Source organism: Astatotilapia calliptera, chromosome 14, assembly GCF_900246225.1.
Source record: "Astatotilapia calliptera chromosome 14, fAstCal1.2, whole genome shotgun sequence".
Taxonomy (NCBI): Eukaryota; Metazoa; Chordata; class Actinopteri; order Cichliformes; family Cichlidae; genus Astatotilapia; species Astatotilapia calliptera.
The window spans coordinates 26,253,765-26,273,584 of NC_039315.1; the positions used below are offsets into that span (position 1 = coordinate 26,253,765).

General features: G+C 42.6%; 1 protein-coding gene across 2 annotated transcripts; it reads left to right on the forward strand.

The window, feature by feature from the left end:
* Positions 1–2,109: 2,109 nt before the first annotated feature.
* On the forward strand, positions 2,110–19,386 carry scn2b (sodium channel, voltage-gated, type II, beta). Of its 2 annotated transcripts, XM_026192528.1 has the most exons (6): positions 2,110–2,388; positions 15,986–16,146; positions 16,234–16,450; positions 17,884–18,076; positions 18,936–18,992; positions 19,237–19,386. In XM_026192528.1, the coding sequence occupies exons 1-5, from the start codon at positions 2,313–2,315 to the stop codon at positions 18,943–18,945; spliced, it is 657 nt and encodes a 218-aa protein (XP_026048313.1). In that variant the 5' UTR covers positions 2,110–2,312; the 3' UTR covers positions 18,946–18,992; positions 19,237–19,386. The 2 variants fall into 2 exon arrangements, with proteins under 2 accessions (XP_026048313.1, XP_026048314.1); XM_026192529.1 differs by lacking the exons at positions 18,936–18,992; positions 19,237–19,386 and having other exon boundaries at positions 17,884–18,080.
* Positions 19,387–19,820: the final 434 nt, after the last annotated feature.

Below are 19,820 nucleotides of genomic sequence, written 5' to 3' on the forward strand. Positions count from 1 at the left end.
CTATGGTGAATGCAATTAAATAATGTTGGATCTGCATGAAATTCAAAAACTTAATTTGTTCTTGTTCTGATGACATGATACAATCTAGGAAGAGCGGTTAGTTGCCTGCACTCACGAAATTCACAAGATCACACGAGATTTCAAATCACAGGAAAATCACTGGGGTTATAAGAGGCAGATAACCATAGCAAAATATATGCTGTTGCTATTTATTGTGGTTTAAACTGTCAAGGACAAAAACATAGAGACAATTCTGCATGAAGCATAGCTTTCATACTTTTTTATGTTTGGATTGAATAATCATCTTATTGCCCACCTTCTTTGAGTCAATCAGCCATCACTCTGCGTGGTTTAAATCTGTGCTTAGACTCTCATTAGTGAAACCTCATCCAAGTCACTCAGAGCTCCATTTAAGCCCCAATTGTCCCACCACCAATGTCCAGGCTCTTTGGTTCTGCCATGATGGGTCGTCAGACAAACAGACATTTCTATGTGTTTTAATGTGTTTTACCCCCAACATTCCAGACTTTTTCTTCAGCCTAATGCATCTCTTTAGCACCAGCAGCACCACCGCAGAGTAAACCATTAACTTACATTAATTCTGTTGAATTAATGTAAGTGATTGATTTACTGTCAGATGGTGCTGGAGTATGTACACAAGCTGCTCTTCAGATTATCTTCTGAAGCAACATCCAACATCCTGTAAACAATAAAGTCTGGAAATGGCCCGTAAGTATATGGCCTCAATTGAGGCTTTCTACAAAAGTGCTTTCTACAAGTCTCACTCACCCAATCACATATCTATGCCTAAGTACATTCTAACATTCACACACACACACACACACACACACACACACACACACACACACACACACACACACACAAGTAACTGGGGGAGTAACTGATGAAAAAGTAACTGATGAATTGAGTAATCTGGCAAAAAAAGATAACATGTCTGTGTGGTGTTTGGTTACAGTATGACAGTTTCATAAATGGATTGGATAGCAGCAGACTCCTACCCATGGACATAACTTTTAGTTGACTGTGCTTATACTCTATATATAACTCCCTATTGCTTTGATAAAGATGTTTTTAAGTGCTTTTCTGTTGTAGTCAGCAGGGTTGTTATTATAAACACAGAGTGGCAACCAATCTGCTCTCTTCCTTCCAACCTTTTTCCACTCCTAATGGAACAATGTCCATAACCCACTCCCCCATTATTACCCCCAGGGTTCTTACGCGCTTCTTGTCTAGGCACCCGCTACCCTCCATCTCAGTCTTTGTTTCCCCAAATTTTCTTCTCTTTCCTAAATGCTGACATTATCGATTTCTTCGGAAAGTTGATATTATCTCTGCTGTGAGGAATAAACTGGCTCCTATTTGCATCCATCTCACAGCCATGTCTTCCTCCAGCCCATCTCCCTCGTTTTATCAAACATATGCCGCACTTGATGCTGGCCTCTCCAGTTTGTATCCATAGCAGCAGATGACATAGCAGGTGAAAAGATGAGTGAATGTGGCCAGGGGGTGTTTGCCTCTTTTATTTCCCAGCATCGTCTCCAGCCTACCACAAAGGTAAGGCTGGATGGAGAAATGGATTAAAGGATGGTCGATTTTTGTTTTATTAATTCATTTATTTTTTGTTTCTCTACGTGACCGCTTCTTTTTTTTGTGAGGGCAAAACACAATAAAACGCATAAAATAAATACAGACTAAAAAATGTATTTATTTTATGTGTATTTATTTATTTTTCTAATGATAGGCTTCAATTTAAGCTTTGTTATTCATGATAATAAATGATCATAAAAATACGTAACATTTTTTTCCTACTGAGCCTACAATCATTTAAATGTCCCTGTCATTTTGATGTATAAGAAATTGAAGTATAAAACGCCAGAGTTAATTTTGCTAAAGTGAAAATTACATATTTTCCCCACCAAAGTCAGTACATGTATCCAGTAAGAAGAAGAAGAATCGTCGTCCATCTATTTATCCTTGAGCTTACTGCCTTGTTTTAGGCTATATTTACCATTTCTGACAAATGGTCTGTTGAGGTCGCATCTGTATGGAGATATCCTCCCTTTTTCACGCTTTCCTTCCTGCCCTCCCTCCTATAGCGTTACCCCCCAAGAACTCGACAACCACGAAATCAACCGTCATAAGGCTACAGACACTGCCAGCCATTTCCTGCCTCTAAAAGAAACACTCTTTTTAGCATTTTAAGGCAAACACGAGCAGGCTTTGTGCTTTTATATTTTACTATATTTTTTATAAAGATATAGGCTTCATTTTTTTAACAAGAAGGACAGAAAATGTCTTACTCCGCGCAGGAGAGAAGGTCTGGCGTTCAGCTGGTGAGCGCGCTGCTGCTAATGCTCTCGCTCTCCGGTAAGAAACAAAACACCCGAACCGATGCTCTGATACATAGGTACACGATCAAAGGTGCGATGACATTATATTTCCTTATCACTCGTATTTGCGCGTGTGGGTTGTATGGCAACAGAGGGGGTAGATGGGAGGGGTGGAGGGGGGCATTCCTATAATATGAGATAATGTCGCGGGACTGACATCCCTGAATTTACTAGTTTGACAAGGCCATGACAAAAAAACATAATACTGTGGTTTTATGCGACCAGTTTAAGCAAAGCGCTGCTTTTTTGATCCGTTGTGCTGACTGGGAAACGACCCGTTTGCCCCTCTGTATCTTAATTTAGCCTTTGTTGACAGCTAAAATACTGACCCAATACATCACAGCCCTTAAAGAGGATTATGATGCAGCACACAAAAATAAATATTGGCTTTGTTTGCGCAAGTAATAGTAGTACCCAGCAGGTCGCTCAAGTATGGCTCAATGTTGTGAGTGCAGTGAGTGATGGATAGAAATAGGCCTTTAATGGCGTGTTAACGCTGTGGTAATATTACCAGGAGACACTCCTGGCTGTTCAACAACAGATAGACATGATAATTCACGGTAACGTTGTGAGCACACCCTACAAGATCCTTACCATCAACAATGTATTAATAAGTAAAGAGGCCCAAATTTTAAGCACATCTTTACCAGAGATCGGAACGGTGCTCTCTTTATTATACCATAATAGAAGCCCCAATATTCCCCCACTGCTACTTATGTTAGTCTCAAATGTGAAATCCAAAATCCCAGCACTGTGTTAGGAAGGTCGGTCTTAGGGACAGCACAGGAAGGAGATGTCATGAAGGATCATATTTCAATAGTGTAAGTTATATTAACCATTTTAGAAATATAGGTAAACTCATAGCAGCATAGTTTTCAATGAAAGCACCCTTTGTTGTTTCACCCTTTTTTATAGCTGAAAATAGATGCACAAAAGTTAACTTTTGCCAGCAAACCTGTTGCCTGACACACCCTCTTTGTGTGTTAGTGTTTGTTTGTTTTTTGGCAACGTAAATCCAGTACTAAAGGAAAGAAACGCTGAAACACTCACACACCCTCTTTGTGTGTGAGTGCGCATTTGTGTTGGGACAAATGCATCTTACATAGGCTCATCAGTTTGAGATACCTCTTAATATATCAAAAATAACCTAACCTCACATTATTAAAAATCTGAACTAAGCAGCTAGCTGCAGTGTCATTTAGCAATGCTGATCCACATTTCAGACACAGTAGGTGATTAAAACCCTGTTCCCATAAACATATACATATTTTGTGTTACATGTTGTTATGGATTGTGAATTTTAGTTGTCTAGACAAATAATTCTGTAAACATGTGAGTGTAGCATCCTATAGACTTTATTTCTGCAGTTTTTCTTTCTAACACAATTCCTTCTGTCCATCAGTGTCACTTTACTCATCACCTGCACCATTTCAGTTCTCACAGAGAGGCACTAGAGGGCAGCAGCACAATGACACGAGGAAGCATGTAATAACAGTGCACTGCCTTAAAACATGGCAAGCTTAAGTACAGAAGTTTCAGGTTATCACAGCTGAATCCTTACAGTAATTCAGAGTGGTGGAAATTTAATTTGTTTATATAAATGACAAATGTTTGAAACACGACTGTATTATGTGAGATGTTAACATCATTATTGTCATAGGCACTGTGGCTTAGTTCCAAACTGGGCAGCTTAACACCACAGTGCTTTTCACTCTCATTGGTAGTCACTTCAGTCTTCAGTTGAGAAAAGTTTATTTCGCATCCTGCCCATTTCCTATCATCCGCAGTTATGGGAATGATGGGAAATGGGCAGTAGTCACTTCACGCTTTGTGTAGTCTCAGAGATGATATTCCTGTGATTTGCTTCCAGTGTGTATGTAGCTTACCACCAGTCATGATATCTGAGTCAAATGTAATAGTAGTCAAGAAGAAGAAAAATGAAGAAGTTCTGTGGCAGATGGGAGTTTGGTAACTGTAGCAGAAAGTTGGACTGTTGGAAGATATTTGACAAGTACTTTGGAAAGCCATGCGCAGCTCCACTTTGCTGTTTTGCAGAGGAAGGGTGTCCAAGTGTCTTTATGTATGGTGTATACTTTGGCAAGAAAAAACTGGGGACACAGTTATGATTCCTAGCACACGAGCAAACTGGAACTGTTAAACAAATTATTTTTACCTTAGTATATTTTGGAATAGTACAGCTGTTATTTAGAGGTAGTAATGAACAATTTCAAAGTCATTGTCCTGGTGGACATGATCTATTACAAAGGTTGCTAATACCTTGCTTGGTTGGTTAATAACCAGTAATAATTGGTACTTTGTAGTAGGGCTGCACGATTAATCGTTAGAAAATCGCGATCTCGATTCATACTTATGTGCGATCTCATTTCCAAATGACAACGATTAAAAAAAAAAAAAAAAAGACGACGACGATTGTACCGCATTTTGATCCGGGACGTAATCTGCATGAAAACAAGCGCTCACTGTTCCTGCTCAACAAATGACAAGGGCGGAGCCTTATACCACGTGATACAGAAGCTGTGCCGTGTGATCCTAAAATTAGCAGGGAAAAAACAACGGAGAACACGTCAGGGATGACGAGAAAGTGACAGGAGAAAATCCGTCCCGGTCAACCACCCAAACATCAATAACGGGAACCTTATACAGCGCTTCCCTATACACGTCGAACTCCCGCAGGCACAAAGAAATTACGGGGGCTATTACTTATCACCTGACCAAAGATATGGCTCCCATCAACACTGTGCAAAACGAGGGATTTAGGAAAATGATCAACACCCTAGACAAACGCTACACAGTGCCGTCCGCAACTATTTTTCTATTGTTGCACTACCTGCTCTATACACGCAGCGCCGAGCAACGGTGGAGACGGAATTTCAAGCAGTACAACATTTTGTGGCAACAACAAAACGTGAGACATTTGTTGTTTTTATGTTTATTTATTGTTTTTATGTTCAGTCTCAACTGTTACGAAGTTGATGTGCAGTTAATAAGCGCAATAAATATTTATACTGGAAAAGAAAATCGTGAGAGAATCGTGATCTCAATTCTAAGCCAAAAAATCGTGATTCTCATTTTATGCAAAATCGTGCAGCCCTACTTTGTAGTACCAATACCAATAAGTGATACTTAGTTTGTTATAAAAAATCTTCCACATAAAAACTTGAGTGAACATGTGCAAACTTTTGTGGTTTTGCTGAAAGATTGTGAGGCTGCTGAGCGTTTTAATATCTGTAAAGTGTACCATAAAACATCCAGACTCTACTATAAGTACACTTGGTTGTCAATAATGCATAAAGGGTGAAGGAAGTCAGAGAACATGGCGTACTTTTTAAAGCTTCCTCCTTAAACTTGCTCCATTTTCGTGTCTTGTTTTCAGTCTAAAGGAGAAGTCTAAGGCTAAAACACTAAAATGAAAGAAGATCAATAAAGGCCTGGCTACATCTGTGGTTATTTGTCTCCCATGCGCAAAACTAACATTTGTGTAACATATCACCCAAGTAGTCTCCATTGTCTTTTTGTGTTATCTTTAAATGAGTTGTGCCGTAATCAGAGAAAATCTGATTGGGCGGGGGGTTGCTTCTGGCTGCTGCAGTATGCAGAATGTAGTAAGGCTGTCTCCAAGGCAGAGGGCACTAGAGACAGTTCAAGTGAGTCAGAAATTTAAAAGCAGCATGCCGGTGCTGAAATATTATCCACAGAAATGTGTCTGGTTTGTTTAAAAACAAGTGTAACTCTTGACAACAAAACTGATCTCTGCTGCTGGAGCAATATATACAGTTCCCAGTGTTTACTCTCTCCCTTTCCCGCATGCAATCAAGCTTGCACCAAGTCTCCCAAAACACCGAAAAATCATTTGTTTGTTGGAACATTTTTCACACGCAAAAACAGTACATGCGGTGACACGATCATTGTCCAAGTGGAAGCTAAGTGAATAACAAATACTGTCTTGTCCCAACTTAATCTCACAAATCTCCTGTGCACATAATATAGTGCCCATGGCTTAGAGAAACCAATAAGCACTTCTGAACCAGCAGACACTGTCTGACTGAATGCTGAAGGCAGATTTGGTGTTAAAATATTAGATTTTGTGAGAACAACAGAGGTCTTTAGACAGACAGTGTAGGTAAAATGTAAAACCCAATTAGAGTGGGTTATGGGCACTTTGTGGTAAACATGGATGTCAGGCTCTGAGGGATGAGGAAGTCAGAGGTCAGAGTCAAACATGAAGTTCATATTAAGCCACTCCTCAGTAGGCTAATACCCTAGTACTTTTAGGAACTGCACTATTTGGTCTTTTTTAAATCAATTAAATTAAAATAAGCTGGGGGGATGTCATTTTATTTGGAACAACCTCTCAATACCTAACTGAAGCATTTGTGCACTCAAAGCTGTTTTGCTGCTATGTGTACAAGAGACTTTCAGATATTGTGTATTCTGTAAAGTTGCTCTTCAGCGGATTCTTTATCTGAAAGTTTTGTCCATGCTATCCTGCAGAGGCCTAATTGGATTGAGACTTGGAAGCAGAGGAGATTAGTCCAGAGTAGTTCTAAAAGAAAATCATGCTATATGCATACTATCTAGATATATATGTTTTTACAAACCTTTACTGGATTTTATATTTACTGGATAACCAAAGGGCTGTAGTTATTTGGAACACTATGTTGTCTGCGAATCATTTTAGTGTTGGATTAGACTGCTGGCTTTACCCCTTCATAATATTTTTGTTCTATTAAATGAAAATGGATACTTTTTTACCAACTTACACATTTATTGTGAAATTGATTTCATTTGCACAATTCAAACCTAAAGAAATAAAGGTATGGAGAGGGAACAATACGGAGGAGGTAAGAGATCTACCTCACTTTACTTTCTTCTGCACTGACCTTGCATTACAAAGAAGCAATTGAGACAAAAAGAGAAAAAAAGGGGGTGGGGGGCTGTGTTAGGGGTTGGAAAGCGGTACAAGGAAGGAGGGAAGAGAGGTGGACAAAGATGGGGGAGAGGGAAATTGGGAGGGGCAGTGAGAGGGAGGAGTCACATGAGGGTTCTTCACTGCAGTATTTCATCTGTTAGCAAGTCTCTGCATCTGCCTCTTTTTTTCCGACTCTCCACAGGACTGCTGAGTCAGCAGGAGCCTATGTCAAACAGTTTCCCTTGTTTTATATCTGAATGTTTACAGCTTCCACTACCAAAGACACATGTATGACGGTAGTCCTTGTATGCGTGTGTATGTGCGGCAAGGACAGCAAAGGCTGTTTGAGTGCATTGCTGTTAGCAGTGTAAAGATAGGTCACTACGAAGGGATGACATTGAAACAGCACTGCTAGTGGGGTGGGCTCACTGCTAACACTTTCTTGGAGGATGTGTATGCATGCATGTGTGTGTTTATTAGGGAGATAGGGGTTAAAGCAGGTGCAGTGCTGCTTCACAGCACACCTGACTATGGTGGACTGTGCACATAGAAAATTGTGTGTGTGTGTGTGTGTGTGTGTGTGTGTGTGTGTGTGTGTGTGTGTGTGTGTGTGTGTGTGTGTGTGTGTGTGTGTGCGCGTGTGGTGCAGAGAGGCAGGCCGGTGGAGTGGTGCAGCAGCAGTGGGAAGGGAGCCAGAAACACTCGACTGCAGAGGAGAGAATGGTGCAGAGTCCCATCACACACGCACGCACAAACACACACATACTTACTGAGAGAGAGGCACAGATTCTGTCTGGGGAGTGTGAGCCCATGCTGAGACAGGATGTTAGAGGGGAGGAGGAAACTTGAGGAACCTAAACGATACTTCTGTTTCATTTCATTTTATATTATGTACATTTAAAAGCATTTGGCTTTCATTTGAGAATATCAGAATCAGAATCAGAATACTTTATTGATCCCTGGGGGAAATTATTTTTTGTTACAGTGCTCCATTTTAAACCAACATTAAGACAAGACAGACAATACGCTAACTAAGAATAGTACAATATATACATATATATACATACATACATACATAAGTCACTTATAAATAAATATTTGGAAAAGAAACATGTGTAGTTGTAGCAGCAAACAGTGTGTTAAGTGGATGCGTTGTACAGGGAGATGGCCACAGGCAGGAATGATTTCCTGTGTCGTTCAGTGGTGCTTTTCGGTAATCTCAGTCTCTCACTGAACGAGCTCCTGTGACTGACCAACATGTCATGGAGTGGGTGGGAGGTGTTATCCAACATTGTCTTTATCTTGGACAGCATCCGCCTCTCCGACACCACCTTGAGGGAGTCCAGCTCCATCCCCACAACATTGCTGGCCTTACGGATCAGTTTATTAAGTCTGTTGGCATCTGCGACCCTCAGCCTGCTCCCCCAGCATGCAACAGCATAGAGGATCGCACTGGCCACCACAGACTCATAGAAAATCCTCAGCATTTTCTGGCAGATGTTGAAGGACCTCAGTCGCCTCAAAAAATAGAGACGACTCTGGCCCTTCCTGTAAAGTGCTGTGGTGTTTTTAGCCCAGTCCAGTTTATTGTCAATGTGTACTCCAAGGTATTTATAGTCCTCCACAATGTCAACACTGACCCCCTGGATTGAAACAGGGGTCAAGTGTTTCCTGGTCTTCCTGAAGTCCACGATCAGTTCCTTGGTCTTTGCCACGTTGAGCTGCAGATGATTCTGCTCACACCACGTGACAAAGGAGTCGACCACAGCCCGGTACTCTGTCTCATCATCCCTGCTGATGCATCCAACCACCGCAGAGTCATCAGAAAACTTCTGAAGATGGCAGGTCTCTGTGCAGTGGCTGAAGTCTGTGGTGTAGAGGGTGAAGAGGAAGGGGGAGAGGACAGTCCCCTGTGGTGCCCCTGTGTTGCTAATCACCTTGTCAGACACACACTGTGGGAGACGTACATATTGTGGTCTTCCTGTCAGGTAATCAACAATCCAGGACACCAGAGAAGCATCCACCTGCATCGCTGCTAACTTATCACCCAGGAGGGTCGGCCTGATGGTGTTGAAAGCACTGGAAAAGTCAAAAAACATGACCCTCACAGTGCTCGCCGGCTGGTCCAGATGGGTGTAGACACGATTGAGCAGGTAGATGATGGCGTCCTCTGTTCCGAGACGAGGCTGATAAGCGAACTGAAGGGGATCCAGATGTGGTCTTACTATGGGTCGCAGCTGGTCCAGGATGAGCCTTTCCAGGGTCTTCATGATGTGGGAGGTCAGTGCCACGGGCCTGTAATCCTGGGGGCCACTGGGACGAGGCGTCTTTGGTACAGGGACGAGGCATGATGTCTTCCACATCACCGGGACCCTCTGCAGACTCAGACTCAGCATAAACAGTTTATGAAAGACTCCACACAGCTGGGGGGCACAGGCCTTGAGGACAAGGGGACTCACTCCGTCTGGTCCAGCAGACTTGCCTGAGTGAAGTCTCCTCATTTGCATCTCAACCTGGTATTGAGTGAAGGTGATGGGTGGGGGAGGGGTGTCAGGAATCTCACAGGAGGCAACATGTGAAGAGAGAGGCTGGCACAGTGGTGTGGCTCTGGATTCCAGGCTGACTGCAGGTGAGGTTGTGGGGGTGGGAGCAGACACTGTGGTGTCGAATCTATTGAAAAACAGATTCAACTCATCGGCTCTATTCTCACCTCCCTCAGCTCCCCTGCTGTTGGTTGGCCTGAATCCAGTGATGGTCTTCATGCCCCTCCACACCTCTCTCATGCTGTTCTGCTGGAGTTTCCACTCCAGCTTCCTCCTGTAATTGTCCTTAGCCTCTCTGATCTTGTCCTTTAGTAACACCTGGACCTTCCTCACCTCCTCTTTGTTGCCCCCTCTGAAAGCCCTCTTCTTGTTGTTGAGGAGGGCTTTGATGTCCTTAGTCACCCACGGCTTGTTATTTGGGTAACAATGAACAGTCTGAGCTGGAACAATGGAGTCGGTGCAGAAAGTTATGTAGTCTGTGATATACTCAGTAAGCCCATTGATGTCCTCGGCGTGAGGCTCACAGAGTGTTTCCCAGTCGGTCACCTCGAAACAGCCCTGTAGTTCCGCTATTGCCTCCTCTGACCACCTCCTAACAGTCCTGGTGGTCACAGGTTCCCTCCTCACAATTGGCACATAGCGGGGGGTGAGGTGAATCAGGTTATGATCTGACCTACCAAGTGGGGGGAGGGAGGAGGAGCTGTATGCATCCTTGACGTTAGCATACAGTAAGTCTAAAGTTTTCTCTCCCCTGGTGGGACAGTCCACATATTGTTTGAATGTTGGTAGTGTATTGTCCAGTGATACATGGTTGAAGTCACCCGAGATCACAATAAAGGCACTCGGGTGCTGAGTCTGTAGCCGAGCTATGGCAGAGTGGATAGTGTCACATGCAGCTGTGGGGTTAGCAGAGGGGGGAACATAAACATAAAAGAATAGTTGCTTAAATGGCATATATATATATATTAGGGGTGCAACGATATTCGTATCGATATTGAACCGTTCGATACAGTGCTTTCGGTTCGCTACGCATATGTATCGAACAATACAACATTTGTAATTTATTTTATCAATTTTCCTTCTGACGATGCTGTCTGTGTTGAGCGCTCCGTGAATCTGCGTTCGACTACTCCGCCTAGGCTGCACTGTCCAGCGCAGATCCACTGAGCGCTCAACACAGACAGCATAGTCAGAAGGAAGAGCGCAGGGCAAGCTAGCGAGACAGAAGTTAAGCTGTCCTTTTAACATGGACCTCCCCCACTCTCATTCAGATCTGGCGTTTGGAATTATTTTGGTTTTCATGTGACGTATGACCCTGAAGGTAAGCGAGTCATGGACTAAAGTAAAACAGTATGTTGAATGTGCCATGCAATGCTCAATTACATGGGTGGGAACTAGTGTGTTAGCGCAGTTAGCTCGTTAACGTGTTGGCCGTCTAGCCCCATGCACGGAGCGATCGGCGGTAGCTCGTTAATGGAGATTTGCCGTGTTGTGGCGTTAAGGTCATTTCAACGAGATTAACCTGAAAGCACTAGTGGGAACACAATGAATATGACTGCACATTTACGCCGACATCATCCTAGTGCAAAGACAAGTGGAAGCAGACAAAAAAAAGCAAGCATGCTACTAACTTTAGCCGAGTCATTTAGACAGCTGTTAGCACATGATTCTCCTTATGCTGCTGAGAATATAGCCCAGAAGAAGCGGATAGTATAGCTTTTATTTTGGAAAGAGCCATTTCTCTGTAATAAACTCTCTTTTCCAAAGATGAGTGATTCCTCAATCAGATACAGGGCTTGCAATATCGCTAGCCCGACGTCCCGGAGCTAGCGATTTTTTCAGTCGAGCTACCAAAATCTATCTCTTCCCTGCCCATCGGGCTATTGTAGGAAAAATATATGTCAATGCTTTTGCATTCTTTCAGAAATGTAGCTGGGTAATTATGTCATTGGCATCGGTGAGCCACTGTCAATATGTGACATATTGAAGTCGCGTTTGAATTTGCGCTTGTTTTTTTGCTTTCACTTTGCAATCGTGCGAACTGTGTATAGAGAGCGACAGCACTGATCTGTGAGTGATGATAATTTGTGCACCAATTCCTCTGACATCGTCTTATTAATCGTTAGCTTACTATGCAAACATGACAAGTGAAATCTCCCGCAGCAAGCTTAAACATGTGAGAGGTTGATCGCGCAGAGAATCGCTGAGCTTATGTGAGTGCGTGTAAAAGCATTTCAGTTCTGCTGAGCCAAATAAGACAGGTCAGGGTGAAGAAGTGACAGCCAAAGAAAAGCTTACCACAAAACGGAGAAGTTATGACAAATCAGACTATAAGGCAAAAAGAAAGTGCAGCTTTATGGTTTCATGGACAAAATAATTTCTGTGGCTGCAATATGATGAGCTAAATAACCAGGGCTGCACATAAGTGGTCCGCAGGTGCGTATTCGCTGTCAAAATAAAAAACGCGCACAAGGGTTAGGGTTAAATTTAAAAACTGTACTTTTGAGTTAAAATATATATTTATAATTTTAATAAATGACAAATTAAAAAGGCATGAACATTTTTTTTGTATCGAAAAAATATCGAACCGTGACACCAAAGTATCGAACCGAACCGAACCGTGAATTTTGTGTATCGTTGCACCCCTAATATATATATATATATATATATATATATATATATATATATATATGTATGCATATACATCTCTGATCGAGAAATCACTCATCTTTGGAAAAGAGAGTTTATTACAGAGAAAATAAAAGCTATACTATACGCTTCTTCTGGGCTATATTCTCAGCATATCAGGTCTCCATAAGGAGAATCATGTGTTAACGGCTGTCTAAATGACTCTCGTAAAGTTTGTAGCATGTGTGCTTGTTGTTTTTGTCTGCTTCCACTTGTCTTTGCACTAGGATGATGTTGGCGTAAATGTTCAGTCATATTCATTTTGTTCCCACTAGTGCTGTCAGCGTTAATCTCATTAAAATGACATTAACGCCATAACGCGGCAAATCTCCGTTAACAAGTTACCACGGATCGCCCCGTGCTTGGACATTACCAATAAGTTTGATGTGTCACATGGCCCTCTTCCTATTGAAAAAACAAAAGTTGTATCCAAGATGGCCGACTTCTAAATGGCCACCATGGTCACCACCCATCTTGAGGAGTTTGCCCCCTCACATATACTACTGTGCCACAAACAGGACTTTGATATCACCAACCCTTCCCATGTTATTACGGTGTATCTGTCACGGCGGGGTGCGCCGATGTGTGTGGAAACAGGACCCAAAAGCAGATGATGACGAGGAATTGTAATGATTAACAGAAAGGTGAACCTTTAATGCGATGACGGCAGGGAAATGAACCAAGAGACCAAAAACAAACAGGCAAAACACTAAGAAACAAAATACTAAATGGTACTGAGACCAAAACCTAAACTATGACTGTGGTGGAAAAATAATAAACAAAGACCATGACTAAGACTAATAATACATAACAGATGAAAACTAGAACTATGACTGAGGTGAGGTAAACAGGCTAAGACCATGACTAAAACTGTGACCCTGGTGAGATAAACAGACGAACCGACAATGGCATGAAGAAAACAAAAGGCTTAAATACAGACATGAGGACAGTATCCTGTGACAGTATCCATATAAATGGCCAACCCTGTACATATACAAACATAGTTCTCAGCTTTTAATAACGCTAAACCAGTTGATAGACATTTTATGTTAAATTATGTTGATCATTCTCATAAATTTTTGTATTTTTTTCAAACTTTAAATGGATATAAATTGGTTTAAATGTCCATCCATCCATTTTCTTCCGCTTATCTGGGGCCAGGTCGCGGGGGCAGCAGCCTAAGCAGAGAAACCCACACCTCAAATTCCCAGACCAAGCGAGAGATGATGTCTCTCGCTTGGCCTGGGAGCACCAAGACATTTCCAGGCCAAGTGAGAGATGTAATCTCTCCAGCGTGTCCTGGGTCTGCCCTGGGGCCTCCTTAATGGTTTAAATGTAATGTATTAATCTCCAGCTGACGAGGCATGAGGCTGGTGTGGTTCTCCTGAACCCCCAGCTGACGTGGCATGAGGCTGAACGGGCACCTCGGGCCCTCCAGCAGACGAAACTTGAAACCGGCTGGGTTCACCCGAACCCCCAGCAGACGAAACTTGAAGCTGGCTGGGTTCTCCTGAACCTCCAGCAGACGAAGCATGAAGCTGGCTGGGTTCTCCTGAACCTCCAGCAGACGAAGCATGAAGCTGTCTGGATTCTTCTGAACCTCCAGCAAACGAAGCATGAAGCTGGCTGGAGTCTTCTGAACCTCCAGCAGACAAAATGTGAGGCCGGACGGGCTCCTCGGGCCCTCCAGCTAACACTGAAAAAGGCTGCACAAACTGCACCTCCGTCCCCGGCTCCAAAACGGCCTGGTTTGCAGTCCCACAACAGCTTAGCTGAGCCTGATGGCTAGCATTTCCTGTGCAAACAGTCTCTTTGCAGCCGGGCTCATGAACCGGAGAAGCAGTGTCAGTTTCAAAAACCTCCGGAGAAAAAACATGAGGAGCCAAGATATAGTCACTCACTTGTGTTTGTGATACGGAGCGTCGGTGGCGCGCACGCCGCTTTTTCTTAGGAGTGGAAGATGGCGGAGCAATGGGTGGAAGTCCCTGATAACTCCGAGGTCCCCCGAGAGCCAGTCGAGTTCCCCGGAAAGAGTGCTCGTGCTCCGGAATGAGCCACGGCTTCCACCGGAGCTCCTCCTCCAAGAGAGCGCAGAATATAGACTGGCGCTCGTCGTCGTCCAAGTCTATGGTGTGCGGCGCTTCCTCGCGCTGAACTGTGACAGGAGTATGGCGAAACTGTGATGAGGGCGTGGAAACTGGCGAGCTGAGAGGTGGTGACGCTGCGGCGAATCTCAGCGAACCGACACGAACACACTCAGGTTCCGGAGGCAGCAATGGTGATGACTGATTGTGGGGTTGTTGTGACTGGTGGGTACTGGAAGCCATTTCCTGACTCGACAGTCCCTGAGCCTGCAGCATCTCCTTTATCCTCGTAAAGGCAGCAACTATGGCAGGTGAGTCCGGGAGCTGGAGAAGGCGGGGATCCCTCTCCATAATAGCTTCAGCAACGTTAATCATTACCAACTTGCTCTTCAAATCGGGCGCTGAAAAGATGCGGTCGAGGATCGCTTGGATCCGAGCAGTCTCCTCCAGACACTCGGTGAGAGCAGAATCCGCTGGGTCCATGACTGGTCGGTTCGTACTGTCACGGCGGGGTGCGCCGATGTGTGTGGAAACAGGACCCAAAAGCAGATGATGACGAGGAATTGTAATGATTAACAGAAAGGTGAACCTTTAATGCGATGACAGCAGGGAAATGAACCAAGAGACCAAAAACAAACAGGCAAAACACTAAGAAACAAAATACTAAATGGTACTGAGACCAAAACCTAAACTATGACTGTGGTGGAAAAATAATAAACAAAGACCATGACTAAGACTAATAATACATAACAGATGAAAACTAGAACTATGACTGAGGTGAGGTAAACAGGCTAAGACCATGACTAAAACTGTGACCCTGGTGAGATAAACAGACGAACCGACAATGGCATGAAGAAAACAAAAGGCTTAAATACAGACATGAGGACAGTATCCTGTGACAGTATCCATATAAATGGCCAACCCTGTACATATACAAACATAGTTCTCAGCTTTTAATAACGCTAAACCAGTTGATAGACATTTTATGTTAAATTATGTTGATCATTCTCATAAATTTTTGTATTTTTTTCAAACTTTAAATGGATATAAATTGGTTTAAATGTCCATCCATCCATTTTCTTCCGCTTATCTGGGGCCAGGTCGCGGGGGCAGCAGCCTAAGCAGAGAAACCCACACCTCAAATTCCCAGACCAAGCGAGAGATGATGTCTCTCGCTTGGCCTGGGAGCACCAAGACATTTCCAGGCCAAGTGAGAGATGTAATCTCTCCAGCGTGTCCTGGGTCTGCCCTGGGGCCTCCTTAATGGTTTAAATGTAATGTATTAATCTTAGTACTATCATCACTAATGCTGTTTATTTGTATTCACAGGTTGTTCAAGCATGGACGTAATTGTGGCCAGTAGCATTAATGCACTAAATGGAACAACGGTAAAAATCTCTTGTGTCTTCACTTCCTGCTATAAGATGGATGTTACCAAGTTTGCCATGAATTGGACCTACCAAGAAACACTCAACGATACACAGGAACTGGTAAAATGGATACTTCATTAATTTTTAGCAAAGTACTTACATTTTAAATCTCTGAGCCTGTTACAAAAGCTTGCTCTCTTTTCATAGTTTATGACATACTATAAGAAAAGGGGAATGGTGCCTCTTCGATCAGAACGGTTCGGAGAAAGGGTCACGTTTGCTGGGAACCTGGATAAGAATGACCTGTCAATCACTCTATCAAATGTTCAACTGGAGGATGAGGGTATTTACAACTGCTATGTGAGAAACCCCCCAGACCGCATCCAGGGACATGGTATCATACAGCTTAATGTTGTCACAGAACGTAAGATTCTTATTTTAACTTCTGCACACACAAAGTGGGTAACCTTATCCCACTGATCAACTTGTGAAACAAATGCATGTGCGTCAGAATTACATTCCCATTTCACTAAGCATCATTTGGTGCCATTTAACGTCATGCAATATGAAATCATCTCAGAACAACAAGTTACAATAACCACAGCACAAAATGTTGTCAGTTTGGAAAATAAAACAAATATTCAACTACACCAGATTCCTAAAAAATTCCACTTGTCAGTAAGACAAAAAATAGTATCTCACTACTAGTAGTAGCAGATAGTGAACTATACCACATGCGAGTTTAACTTTATCATAACATTGATCATACTGGGGCTGTTTGCACTGCTTTGACTGCTTTGATTATCCTGTGTAGGATGATCTGCAGCTTTGCTCCTCTCTTATGCTGGGCAGACACTGCGATTTTTTCAGTCGCGCGATTCAGCTCCTGCTCAAACTGTACTATTGACTCGCAGGGGTTAGAAGTTCGTAGGTCACGATGCTGGGTCTCACACTATACCGCCCGATGCTCTGATGCGACCTGAGTGCTCACACTGTGCCTCCATAAAATGAAGGTTATAACAGAAATTCTGTCGCTCGCTCTCTCTCTCTGTCTTTCACTCACACAGACACGCACACCACCACCATCAACTTTGCTAAATTGCTAATGAAAAACATTGATCAGGCAGCTGTGATTGAGTAGCAGTGTAGATCCAACTATTTTCACGGTTGTTGTGGTCATGATAATTTTGTGAGGCCACATCGAAAAGGCTCGGGTGAGCTTGAAATAGTTCTACAAGTTGTGCCTCCATCGCTTGTGTCCAGATCACACGCTGCACTGCCGTGCTACGCTGTCTTTTTCGCTGACATTTGTATTTGCGCGTACGCAGTGTGACAAGCTGCGGTGACACCCTCAGTCAAACTTGTTTGAAATCCTCACGACCAAGCGATTGATGATCGGGAGCTGGTCGTGAGGTGTTAATCGCTTCTCGTTAACCCACGTATAATACACCAGCGGTCCCCAACCCCCGGGCCTCGGACCGGTACCGGTCCGTGAGTTGTTTGGTACCGGGCCGCGAGAGTTGAGGCTCAGGTGTTAAATGTATAGTTTTCAGGGTTTTTATTGGTTTTCAGCGTTATTTTGTTATCGTTATCGCCAAAATTTGTATATGTTTGTTTCTCGAGCATGACGATCTCCTGATGATGATGATTCAGCTTTTTTACTTATTAATGACCAACAAGAGGTTGAACTTAGTCCATCAGCATCTCTCACACACACATATACACTCACATGGACCAACTCAGCAGCACTTTCTTACTTTCCACTCTGTTTAATCAACCCTACAGAGCTTTTAGTCAGCACTTCACTTGTCTACAAAATGCTTAACCCTTTCCTCTCCTTTCCTCTCCTTTCCTCAGTCCCACCTCCAAGGGATTCAACCATTGCGGTTGCCATTGGGGCTTCTGTGGGAGGAGCATTAGCACTGCTGATCCTTTCCATGGTAGTTGTGAAATGTCTCCGTCGACACAGGAAACAGGAACTCATTTCAGAGGAGAAAATGGAGGAGGAGGGGAAACTGGAGGCTGAAGGTGTTGCGGAAGAAGGAACCAAGTAAGAGATCTTGGCATAAAAGCATTAACCATCACTTGAAAACTACGAGCAGCACAAACACAGAAAAGTAAAGAAGTTGGATGCCACTTCTCTTACAGCAGCTGTTTTCCTACAACATAGGCTACGTATAAAAAGAGTATTCTGCCATGGCAAATATCACATAGCACACTTAGGAAAAATGTCTGGTACTTTTTTTCTGTTGTTATTATTATTGTTACTGCCATTTTTTCCCAGTTAAGTTCAACTTATAAAGGAAAAAAACAAAACGCCCCATGCTTGGCTCTTCTTGGGCAGAAATGTAGCAAGTGCTTTTATTTAAAAGAAAAAAGAAAGAAAGAAGTGCTGGAGTAGTGAACTATGCAATATCCAAGTTTAACTTTATTATAATATAAATAGTACAGAAGCTGTTTTGACCCAAAAACACCAGTGAGTTTGTGCCAGGTGTTGGTTATAGTGCAGGTTTAATTGTTAACAATGGCCAGGAATGGAAAGAGTTTTGCTGGCACAAAAGAAATAAAATAGCCCTGACAGAACTATGTCTTTGACTTATTCACTTTATCATCATTGAAAACATTGAAAGCTATAATGGACAACAGCAGACACCCTCTCCACACTGGCTGGGCAGACGGCTCCTAAGTCTTTTTAACACCCTCTTTTATCCCCATTTTTGAAATGAGTTAAATATTTTATTTATGTATTTATTTATGGTTATAAATGTATGGATGTGTGCTTTTAAATTGAGATGCTGGATGTTTGAATTTCCCCTTGGTTGTGAATAAAGTACGTAGCTATTTATCTATGTGTCATTCTACTTCAAAGCCAACCTGCTGTCATAATGTTGCATCTCTTTTTGCTACAGGCAACCATAATGGATCATGTGGTTAAACCAGAAGCCTGTGGAGCTCCCAAAACCCTGGTAAATATCTCCTCAGCTAAACAGTTATTTATCCACTGGAAGCCCATTGTCTGCTATGGAGTGTAACTTGACCTGAAGAAAAAAAAGGAAATACAGTTAACTTAAACCTTAGTAATATTAGCTTTCCATCTTACTTGCTACTTAAGAATGTCATTAGCAAGAAATTTAAAGGGACTTGTAATGAACAGAAGACACTATACCTATTGCATTTAAGTAAAAAATGTTACTTTCTCTTGTCTTTCAGACATATCCATCCCTTCTTGAGGATCTATAGTAATCACACCTCTTTATGCTTCCATCCCGTTTGCATGTTTGTGTGTGCGCGGATGTCTAATGCACATATATCTGTTTCTTTGTGTGTGTGTGTGTGTGTGTGTGTGTGTGTGTGTGTGTGTGTGTGTGTGTGTGTGTGTGTGTGTGTGTGTGTGTGTGTGTGTGTTGAGGATATTTTTGTACGTCTGAATCAAATGTGTCTATTTCCTCGAAAATATCTGGTAACTTACCCAGTAAATGCATATTGTTTTATTCATAGCTTTAACTCACTGTTAATAACATTAGAGGTTTTTCTTATGACACAGAATGCCATTTTCATAGCATAATATATGGTGGGCTATGGGGCTGGGCGGTATGACTTAAAAAATTATATGAGGGTATATTTTGAATATAGAACTTTAACTGAAAAACTGAATGACAGTGTAATATTTTTGCTGTTACTGTTTGTATAGCTGTAATGTTTTATATTCAATCCCATGCTTTGGGAGAAAAACCTTTAACTGCCTGCAATGAGCTATTGATAAATATAACAGCGGTTGTGGAGATAACGCTTCA